At 40.8% G+C, this 11,503-nt stretch overlaps 2 protein-coding genes across 2 annotated transcripts; one reads left to right on the top strand and one right to left on the bottom strand.

The window, feature by feature from the left end:
• Positions 1-503: 503 nt before the first annotated feature.
• Positions 504-5,328, bottom strand: LOC123746757 (uncharacterized). The gene is made up of 7 exons (XM_045728509.2): positions 5,070-5,328; positions 4,318-4,351; positions 3,804-3,891; positions 3,388-3,478; positions 3,103-3,184; positions 2,163-2,348; positions 504-1,340 (listed from the first exon to the last, which is right to left on the bottom strand). Exons 1-7 carry the CDS (start codon positions 5,079-5,081, stop codon positions 1,201-1,203), a joined length of 633 nt encoding a protein of 210 aa, XP_045584465.2. The 5' UTR covers positions 5,082-5,328; the 3' UTR covers positions 504-1,200.
• Positions 5,329-6,713: 1,385 nt separating this feature from the next.
• LOC123746756 (uncharacterized) lies at positions 6,714-10,202 on the top strand. The gene is made up of 7 exons (XM_045728508.2): positions 6,714-7,168; positions 7,598-7,628; positions 8,237-8,336; positions 8,643-8,682; positions 8,980-9,025; positions 9,198-9,287; positions 9,869-10,202. The coding sequence occupies exons 1-7, from the start codon at positions 7,154-7,156 to the stop codon at positions 10,018-10,020; spliced, it is 474 nt and encodes a 157-aa protein (XP_045584464.1). The 5' UTR covers positions 6,714-7,153; the 3' UTR covers positions 10,021-10,202.
• The last annotated feature ends 1,301 nt before the right edge of the window (positions 10,203-11,503 follow it).

The following is an 11,503-nucleotide window of genomic DNA, read 5'->3' as shown; positions in this document are numbered from 1 at the left end:
CTGTTCACTCAGCTGTCAGGCCCCTTATAGGGTTGATAAAATAATAGTCTATTATAGGAGTGATAAAACTATAATAGGTTTTTATCCTAGATTGTTGATATTATTATTATTATATCCTTTCTCAAGGTACTCTATATAATGCTCACAACATTGTATATAGGACCTTGAGAATGTAGTTCAGTAGTTCAGTAGAACTTCGGTTTCAACCCTTTTACCCTGTCGTAACTCAGTCGATTAAGGCAGTGTCTGGGATGCTCCCGGTCGCAGGTTCGAATCCTCGTCACGGCCCTTGTGGATTTGTTCTTCAGAAAGTATGTAGGTTACATCCAATAAAATAGTTTTTAATACACTTACATTTCCTGGGTCTTCCCTTCATCTTCGTTATTATTATTACAAGTTTTATAAACATTATTTTTTTAACATTAAGATCTAATTATTTAATAAACTTTTCTGGTAATATTGCAGTCTACTTTGAGGTAAAGAAATCAACAGGGAAACAGTCATGTTGTTTACAAGCTTTATTCACTATAAACTCGTACACATTTACAAGTAACATTTACACTCATGTTATGTATCCTGGGAGATATATCTCCCAATCACGTATCAGATGTTAACAATACTTGTATATAACTACTGAACTACAGCAGCACATTTGGCTCGCGTGACTATGACTCCAGGAGCACCTACATTTACTAGTGACAAAGGATCTACGACTCTAGAGTAAGGCATCTAGACGTAAATAACTAGGAATAGTAACTAGGTGCAAGGTAATTGGCAGTAGATAACAGGGTTTCTAGTTACGATAAAATCCAGAGACAAGATGCCAGGTTTACATAACTGCAGACAAATGACTGACTCCTGGGGGTGGGGGTGGGGGGGTTAGGAAGGAGGAGGAGGAAATTATGAGGAGAAACCGCCAAGCCATTACAACTATATAGCAACTGGGAAGGGGTCAGGATAAGGATTTGGGATGGGACGGGAGGGAAGGAATGGTGCCCAACCACTTGGACGGTCGGGGATTGAACGGCGACCTGCATGAAGCGAGACCGTCGCTCTACCGTCCAGCCCAAGTGGTTGGGTGGGGGATTAGGGAATAATTACCTACAATTCGATACACACACCCCAATAAATTACCTTTCCCCATAATTCGAGGAAAGGTAATTTACTAGTATTTAGGGGAGGCAGGTGATGACACAACTTCTACTGACAGGTGAATCTGCGTATTTTGGTGGTAACGGCGTGTATGAACCAAGCAAACGCCATGCACTGGACGGCCACCAACGACACTAACGCCAACAGGCCAATGTAGTAATGCTTCAGCTGCCTCCTGTCCTCCTGACCTGTGGGAGCGTTACTTGTTTATAGTGTATATCAAACAATGGTCAACACTGAAACAATCGCAGACAATCCCATTTCTTGACTACAGGACGGAAGGCTAAGATATACACAAGGCAGATAATATACATACACATATATGTATACACAAGCCAGAGTATACTGAATCGTGAGGCAAAGAAAATTAAAGCTTTCTTTTGTTTTTTTAATCCAAGAATGACAGTAAATATTCAAAAAAATTGCTGAAGTTTTGAAACAGTCAATGTTATTTTTTCTAATAATATGATTGGATTTTAATTAGCTTTTGGCAAAAGACAAAAAAGACAAATAAGAACATAAGAACATAAGGTGGACAAAGGCTTACCGACATTAAAGAAGCAACGGCTCATTAAGACTTTCTTTTAAAGATAAAAAAAAAAGATGTTAAAGATTGTATATTACATGTAATTTTATCCCCTGGGGTTAAGGTCTCTCTCCTGTTGAGGAAGAGCAAAGGGTCAGTGCTTCGAGAATAAATAAGGATGTATTAGTCTCTCCATTCCAACCCACCTTATCTGCCTGCCTGCCTGTCTCTCTTTCTGTCTCTGTCTCTCTCTCTCTCTGTCTCTCTCTCTGTCTCTCTCTCTCTGTCTCTCTCTCTGTCTCTCTCTCTCTGTCTCTCTCTCTCTGTCTCTCTCTCTGTCTCTCTCTCTCTGTCTCTCTCTCTGTCTCTCTCTCTCTGTCTCTCTCTCTCTGTCTCTCTCTCTCTCTGTCTCTCTCTCTCTGTCTCTCTGTCTCTTGAAAAGTTATTTACCCTATAAGCCCAGCGAACACACTGAGAGACTTACAGTCGTCATCCGCTGATGATGCCTCAGTCGACCCCTGACCAGCCGGTGTATTTCCAGGCGACTCCTGCTTGGAGACGTGGATGGTCTGCCTGTACTGGTGAGGCTTGCCGAGTCCCTGTACCCGAGCCTCTACCTGGTACACACCCGCGGCCGAGTACCGGTGGCTACGGGTAACGCTCCGCTTATCTACCAGGGAAAACCAGGGCAATAATACTAGAAATAATACTAATACAAGTAATAATAATAAGCCACAATACCGGGGAAACTGGTTCTCACCATACTGGGGGACATGGGGGGAATTAAGGAGGGACATGACAACGACATGCAAGATTCCAAGAGAAATTGGTAAATAAACCAAGTGCAAAGGGAGGCACAGTAGAACGATAGGGGGAGTGGATTGAAATTGGCAACAAATGAGATACATAATTGTGAGATACAACTTAAGTGTTAGTGTGTCATTAAGTGGAATGGGTTAAACAATTGGTTGAACTCAGGGCACAGTATTATATGTTAATACGATAAGTATAAGAACAGAGAACCGAGTTACTTTCTTGAACTACCATATGTTCAGAAGGCAGGTATAGAAGCTAATGTATATGCAGGTGAGTATGTACAGGTGAGTGAGTGTAGGTAAGTGTAGGTGGATAAGTGCAGATAACTTCAGGTGAGTAAGTGCAGGTGAGTAAGTACATGTAAGTGTAGGTGAGTATGTGCAGGTGAGTATGTACAGGTGAGTAAGTGTAGGTGCGTATGTGCAGGTGAGTAAGTGTAGGTATGTGCAGGTGAGTATGTACAGGTGAGTAAGTACATGTGAGTAAGTGTAGGTGAGTAAGTACAGGCGAGTAAGTTCAGGTGAGTAAGTACATGTGAGTAAGTGTAGGTGAGTAAGTACAGATGAGTAAATGCAGGTCAGAATGAACAGGTGAGTAGGTACACTCACCGTCGAACTCTCCCCTGAGTTCCTTGGACCCATCACTGAAGTTAAGTTTCCATACTATTCCTTTGGGCGTTGCCCCTCGAATCTGAAACACAACAGAATCAGCTTCCTATTGACTTAAGCTTCAGACTTAAGTCTAAAACTGGCTAAAGCTTAAGGCTCTACATCAGACGTTGGCATCAGTAGTGCCAACGTGCCTACATCTGTCATAGCAACACCTGTCATACCCACATGTGTCATGCCCATATCTGTCATGCCCACAAAGCACGAATGAAGACTAGGACCCACCTTGATCTTGGCAGTAAACTGTTCCCCGACGAAGACATTTGTTTTGTCCAGTGTGAGTTGGACAGAAGGAGATTCTTGGCCATGAAGTCTCCTGTCCGACGAGTGGGAAGGTATACCCTTGTATTAGTGTATGGTTGTATAACTTTTAAATCAATTTCACTCCTGTATTTGACGTATTTTTGCGGTCTTTAGGAGCTTACAATGGTGATTTTGCTATCTCTGATAATGCAAGTATATTCTTGGTATACTGTAAGTATATGTATAGCTGTCTATGTGTGTTTTTTTGTCGTGGCTAAGCAAAGGAAAGTCAATAACAAGAACAAAGTTTACATTCTGTACACCATATAGGATGAGTTGAGATGAGGTGTTACACTGTCGTTCCCCACAGTGAGAATATATCTACTGGGTGTGCTTACTCAGTAAGAATATCCAGTTGGTCAGCCACCAGGTCTCCGTCACCACTGCTGGACTGCTGGTCGGCCGTCAACACTGTCCCAAACATTGCTGCGACACCCAAATTTTAAATTACATGTTACACGTTCACCACAAATGTAAATTGCCTGACTTAATGTTCATTGGGGTCCAGTAACTTTCCCCCTTACAGCATGGGTATGGGAAGGGGGGAGTTCTCAGTAGAATAATTAAGCTAACAGTGGGACACAAGGATCAGTTGACTGGCAACTCAAGTACCTTATTTTATTTCAGTTTTGTCTTATTTCCCATAAAACTAATTTGACTATGTTTAGATTTAAACATATATAAGGTTTAAAAGTTATTTAAACTTATAACGTTTAAAAGTAATGTTTACATCCCGCAACCACATTTTGTTTTCCCCTTAACAATCGGTTTACATTCATGTCTTTCATTAATGGGTTTCTATTCTCAACTTTGTTTTTGGTGAAGATGTTGAAGTTTTAGTGACCAGCTCACCTGCCAGCACCACCACCAAGCCTCCTGGCCACACCTGTGTGAATAAATATATATATATATATATATATATATATATATATATATATATATATATATATATATATATATATATATATATATATATATAATTTTTTTTTTTTTTGGTTAAGAAAATAGTACAAGTATTATCACTCATACTACTTACAACAGGAGAGAGAGAGACAGAGAGAAATAATCAACAAAGATTGTATTGTCAGCATCACATTCTTTGGTGTTGGGCGTAAGGCCTATCAACCTCTGGAGGGTTATTCAGACCTCCACTAGTCCTTAGTAACCAACCAGCAAGTATAATTTAGTCCTGAACATAGTTCAGGACTGAAGTAAACTTTTAGTGTATATACACCGAGAAGCCGGGTATACCTCTCTCTGTATATATTTAAGTAATGTATACAGGACTTACTTGACTTTATATGAAATGTAGTTCTTTTGCTAGCAAGAAACTATGCAATGAATCGGCCTTATAGCAACATAGTTCACAATACCATAATCATCTTAATTAAAATATAAATATTAAAAGCCTAAAAAAAATCCTTGAAAATTATCATTAAGCCAACAATATCAAAATATTATGCGATATATTCTCCAGAGAACCCAGATCCTGGTCCCATATTCTTGCTCATCGAATTTATTGTTAATAAAGCTACGTTCAACCTGTCGTCAATTACCGGTAATTTTTTATTGTGGCATGAAAAAAGCTACAGGCACTTGTTTACCTTATTCCTCATTATGGCGGGGAAGCTGTGATGGCTCGAAGGCTTATACTTGTACCTTCAGGAGTCTGTTAACCGAGGCACCGTTTAGCAGGAGTGCCGGAGCTAGACTGTGGGGAAGTGAGCAAACACCAGCCTCTACAGCCCCTGAAAACACTCAGTGTCAGTCACTGAATGTCCAAACAGTTTAATACACAAAATATCACGATAGTAGATCTGATGAGAGAGATCTGATGAGACGCTAATAACTGGTTTTAAGCTGATGGTTGTGCCAGATACTGGGAATGCTTCCGTGGAGGCCACTTGGGGAAGTGTTAAGCTGATGGTTGTGCCAGATACTGGGAATGCTTCCGTGGAGGCCACTTGGGGAAGTGTTAAGCTGATGGTTGTGCCAGATACTGGGAATGCTTCCGTGGAGGCCACTTGGGGAAGTGTTAAGCTGATGGTTGTGCCAGATACTGGGAATGCTTCCGTGGAGGCCACTTGGGGAAGTGTTAAGCTGATGGTTGTGCCAGATACTGGGAATGCTTCCGTGGAGGCCACTTGGGGAAGTGTTAAGCTGATGGTTGTGCCAGATACTGGGAATGCTTCCGTGGAGGCCACTTGGGGAAGTGTTAGCGATTCACGTGTTGGTTCCCCTTAAAAAAAATAAAACGAAGCCAAATAATGTTCTTTCAGGGAACCCAATCGTCGCCTCTAGTTTGCCACTTGGAGGCCGTCTTGTCTGCGCAGGTCTGTACCCGCCAGACACAAGGACCTGGATTCACGAAGGAGTTGCGCAAGTACTTACGAACGTGTACATCTTTCCTCAGTCTTTGACGGCTTTGGTTACATTTATTAAACAGTTTACAAGCATGAAAACTTCCCAATCAACTTTTGTTATTGTTATAAACAGCCTCCTGGTGCTTCGGAGCTCATTAACTGTTTAATAATTGTAAACAAAGCCACCAAAGTTCAAGAAAAGATGTACAGGTTCGTAAGTTCGTGCGTAACTGCTTCGTGAATCTGGCCCCAGTCTCTCAGCTAACTGCTGGTAACGGCATGAAGGTTGATCCTACGGAAGGGGATCCACAGCGGCTGTCTGGAGGCTGAAGCCCTCCTGCTGGCGCTGTGAGAGATGAGATAGCCTTATTGGAGTAACTCCTTTCATTACCAAACTGTGGTTACAAGACGAGAGCTACGCTCGAGGTGTCCCGGTCTCCTGTACAATTTGTCACGTGCTGCTTGGTTACTACCAACGACTACCTTATGAAGGAATCCACCAAAGTTGTCGGACAGTATGAACCTTTGTGGCTGAGGCGTGGGAGGGGGCGGTGACCCTCGTCCGTATCATTGCCTCAACTCTGTACTAATCACATCACCTGATCCTGTTTGATCTGGAATGCTAGAAAATCTGCTCGTCTGTTTACATATATTGCTATTCACTTTATTCACCCACTATAGCTAACAAAACAATATTATATTATATAGTTACCTATATATCCATATTTATCCACATCCAATATTCACTCCCCCGCAAAAATTGGGAACATTCCTCTATCTTGATGCTAATTTGGCAAAAATTATTTCGTGTTGTTACCCAAGAGAGCGTCAACCTCCCGATGTCATAACTGGCAATTAGATCTTATCAATAGCATTCCAATCCCTCAAACATTGTCCCATATTATAAAACTCATCAGATCAGTGTATGAATTATGATTGTGTATAGAATTTTCATTATTTACACACAAAACAGAGGGAGTGAGGTAGCACATATATATACACATATGTATTTGCGATAGAAAAACTATAGATATAAACTGAAATTTACACAAGGAGCGAATGACCCCCGATCTATCAAATTGCATAGCATGAGTATCCGGGTTATGTCAGAGCATGAGATCATTCATCTTAGATGATCCACATTGATGGCTCACACGAAGATACTCTGGACGCCCATATAACCGGCCCGAGACCCTCGTTCTCCACCACTCTTGTTGGGGAGCTCAGAGATATCGACTACCAGAGGCTACAGACACCAGGGCTCCAAAGGTACTGCGTCAGCCTTCTCTTCCTGCTAAGCAGCCAGTCTCTTCTTCATCTCAACAATGATCAACTCACAGGTGATGTATGATTAATACTCTTTGCTACCTCACACCCACATCTTAAGTGTCTGCCACCCTCCCTTCCTTTTGTCTCTTCCCACTTCACTATCTTGAATCTCTATCACCATATTGACTCTCCTCGTCACCTTCTTTATGTTCCTTATCACCATATTGACATAGAAGAGCGCCATTTGCCGACTGCAAGACGCATTAAACTACATCGATCTAGGATCACCATTGTCTAACTACCAAACATAAGCAAGTCTTGACCTTAGGACACTACCCATGGTTGGAAGAGAAAGTCTTCCTCCCAAATACATCCATTTCAGGCATAAATGGGCCTTGGAGGCGTTAAATGCTTTGTACAAACTATTTATTTGCAATTTAGAAATAGATTTTGGTTTTTGTAGAAGTAGATAAGTATTCTAATTGGATTTATTTCTGCAGGTGTTCCTGACATGTGTCATCTTCGCTATTGGTGAGTATTCTAATACAGGAATGAAGACGTATAGAGATATGAGTGACATTACCCTATATATACAGGTTTTTTGGCTTCAGATTTCTATTAAACTTGACTCGGATCCTACTCGTAAGCAGGATCGGCACTTTCAACATTCTCCAGCTGATATCTCTTAAATCTGCTATCGTTAGCTTGGCGCAGAACCTTACACTTGTCAGTATTAAACTGCATCTCTCGGTCTTTCGTTAATTTAAAAAGTATATTTTAATCGTCTTTTCTTGTATTATTTCAGTCCCAGTTTTAGCAATCTGGAGTCAAAATGCCTTCTACATTATATTAATCAAACGGATTCATATAAATGCACATATGAATATATATGCAGCGATATACATATGCACTGGAGTATACATATGCACTGATGTATACATATGCACTGATGTATACATATGTGTATATGTATACATGTGTATAGATCGAACATGGACACACAGCATCACAAATATAAATTAACATAATGATACATGCTTTAATTATATCTTCCACTTATCTTTGTCCCCCACAAATATTTCCTGTCCATAAAATCCACGTGTCTAGCATGTTAAAATATACATGTGCTTGTGTTAAAGGTTGGTGGTGCTCGGGGCCCGTGTTGGGCTCCTCCCCAGAGGTAAAAAGTGCTGAGGGTCCCCATCCCCTCCCTCTGGAACAACACGACCCTACGGAGAGGTAAGAGAAGGGGCCCTCCGGTGTTTGGTAGACTGGGCAGGATAGACTGTGTGTGTGTGTGCAACGTTCTAAACATTTATCATTCAACCTAACAGTATACAGACCAATGACATTTCCAAATGAAATCTAATATCATTCAAATGTCTTGATCTAATAGCATAAATAAAATGGTCTTGAAAAATTCATGTAAGAATTGATATTGTCTCTAAACGATTTAAGTCCCATGGAAGGGAGTTGCAATATGGCCGACCACAGTAGCCAACGTTTGGCATCTTGAAACTAATCTGTTCTACTCTCCCTCTATAGGAAACGTAGCATCTCAAACCTGCCTGAAGATGGTGCTCTGGTGAGTAGGTAGCCTCTGCACGCACGCGCGCGCGCGTGTGTGTGTGTGTGTGTGTGTGTGTGTGTGTGTGTGTGTGTGTGTGTGTGTGTGTGTGTGTGTGTGTGTGTGTGTGTGTGTGTGTGTGTGTATTTTACCACCGCAGAGTTCGGTGTTTCTGATCACAAAAAATTGACCCATAACAGCATGTTGAGTGCGATCAGCGTCGCATCTCCTTGAGCATATACACTCATATGCAAGACGTGAGGATATAACTAGAGTAAAGCTATCATATGTGCACTAACTTAGAGTGTCTTACAGGAGACTGCCAGATCCCAGCCGCTCCTGGAACCTTCCGTCAATGGCGGTGAGTGTTTACTGGTGGTCACAACAACAGCTCTTCCCGTGCTCTCATTATTATTAATAATATTATCATTGTTTGCAGTAGCTCATTCCTAGTGTCCACTTATCCCTGCAAGTGTTCAAAACAGTGTTGGCCACGTAAACATTGGTTTCTTCACATGTGTTATTGTCATCAGGGGCGTCACCACTGGAGATAGAGGAGTTGAACCGTTTGAGGCGTGGCAGCACCACTCCGGCGACCCACAAATGCTGCTATAACGATGAAAGTGAGTTTAGGATGTGTTGGGTGAGGTGAATATGACTCCTACTCTCTCTTAGTTTTCTCTTTCTCCTCACAATGCCCATCTCACCTTATGATATATCGTTTCTTATCGAATATGTCATCCCAATTCCTTCATCACTCTTAAACTCTGTTCTTTATCACTCTGTTCTTAAACTCTTACTAATTTGATTTCCAGGACGGCATGTTTAACAGTCATTAACTTACTCTGAACACGAAAAAAGTTAAATAATAATTCCTTGCTCCTCATTTTGCGGCTACGATACCTCACAGCGCTGTTCATATTAAGCAGCTTAGTCGAGATATTAGTTAGATATTTGAACTCAAAATTTCCCTTACGAAAACAAAATTTACAATGCTTTCGTATCAAATGTGTGGTAATACTGGCAGAACGACATTTTGGAAATTTGCCTTTTTTTTGAAATTTGACAAATTCACGGTAAACAAGACACGTTTCATAAATATAATAACTTACCATAGCGCTTATAAACAATTCAGGGAAGTGTATTTGTAAAATGTTGACAGATCAGCTCCCCACCAGAATGTTAACATTACACTTACACACAGTTGACGAAGAGAACAGGACGTACTTGGCCGCGCTGCTGGGTCTAGTAACATTCATCGCTTCCCTCGGCATCGTCCTCCTCATCCTCATCTGCGCTCTCTGGAGGGCCGCCCACAACATGAAGTGCTCATGCTGCAAGACCGCAAATGGTTAAGGAGAACAGCCTGACAATAGAGGAATTTGTTTAAGACATCAGTAAGTGATGTTGAAAGAATACTTTGGCCTAAAATAATTATTTATTGCAATGTTCAACATTAAACTTTCCACTAAATGGAAAAGAATAATTAAAGCTTTTCCATGTCAATTTAATATATATTCTGGCGTATCACACATGCACACACAAATATTATATATATATATATATATATATATATATATATATATATATATATATATATATATATAATATATATATATATAATATATATATATATATATATAATATATAATATATATATAAAATTTATTTATTTATTTATTTATTTATTTATTTATTTATTTATTAGGTCTCAAATATTGTAATTCTTGGTGTTTCTGATGAATACTTTGTACCTTTACATAATGTCATATACTGACAACTGTAATTCAATCCAAACATCAAAAATATATATTAACTTAAAAGAGGTATTCATACACAAGAGTAGTGGATCAGAGAGACAAATTTTCAACCATTGTTAATTTAAAATGTATACATAATAACATTGTAATTGACTTGCTTTGTGAAACATATCTACATATTAAAAAAAATTATTAGCATTGAACAATTGTCTGAAACCTAAATTCCTTACGAAAAAGAAACATTCGTCTTAGAATAGAGTGAGAAGTTCAGGTCACACTTCTCTCCAGAAGCAGAGGATTGACGGAGCAGTTGCTGGTCTGTGTCTTGGTCAGTGTAGTGATAATGTTAATCTAGAAGACAACTGCAACAGCTGTGGGCCACTAAACTGCGCCGAGGACAACTGTTGTTCGCTAACTAGCTCCTGGAACAGGTGTGGGGTCACTAAATGTGTTATGGAACCAGTGGCCGACTAAAACGGCTCCCAAGAATGATGTGGCTAACTAATCTCTTCCTGGAGTAGATGTGGGCAACTAAATGGGCTCATATAGGATATATGCGGACCACTAAACGTCTCTTGGGGCAACTATGAACTAAATAAAAATGGCTCGTGGGACAGCTTGGATCACTAAATGGCTCCTAGTGGAACTGTGGACATGTAATTGGTTCCTGGCACAGTTCTCGTCACTAAATTGGTCCTGACTCAGTTGTGGTCCACTAAGCGGTTCTTGGGACAGCTTTGGACCACAAAAGGGCTCCTGGGACAGCTGTGGGCAACAAAACGCCTGCCTCTCTCTCTCTCTCTCTCTCTCTCTCTCTCTCTCTCTCTCTCTCTCTCTTTCTCTCTCTCATTCACCTTCTGCGTCTTGGACATACCCCAGCGGTAAAGTCCCCCCTTCCTCCCCCCCACCCCAACCCCCGAACTCCTATCAGGGCTTCCGGTCGCCGCACCTGTTAACCAGCACCTGGTTAATCATAACACTTCTAACCAACACCTGAGTAATCAAAACACCTTGTTGAAGTCTAGGAAATGCCCATTGATACAGTTGCTTTGACGCTCAAGGGTCACCTTCAGAGCATC

This window comes from Procambarus clarkii, chromosome 93 (genome assembly GCF_040958095.1).
Source record: "Procambarus clarkii isolate CNS0578487 chromosome 93, FALCON_Pclarkii_2.0, whole genome shotgun sequence".
Classification (NCBI taxonomy): Eukaryota; Metazoa; Arthropoda; class Malacostraca; order Decapoda; family Cambaridae; genus Procambarus; species Procambarus clarkii.
Note: the sequence above shows the minus strand (reverse complement) of the source record. Positions and strands in the feature narration are given on the sequence as shown.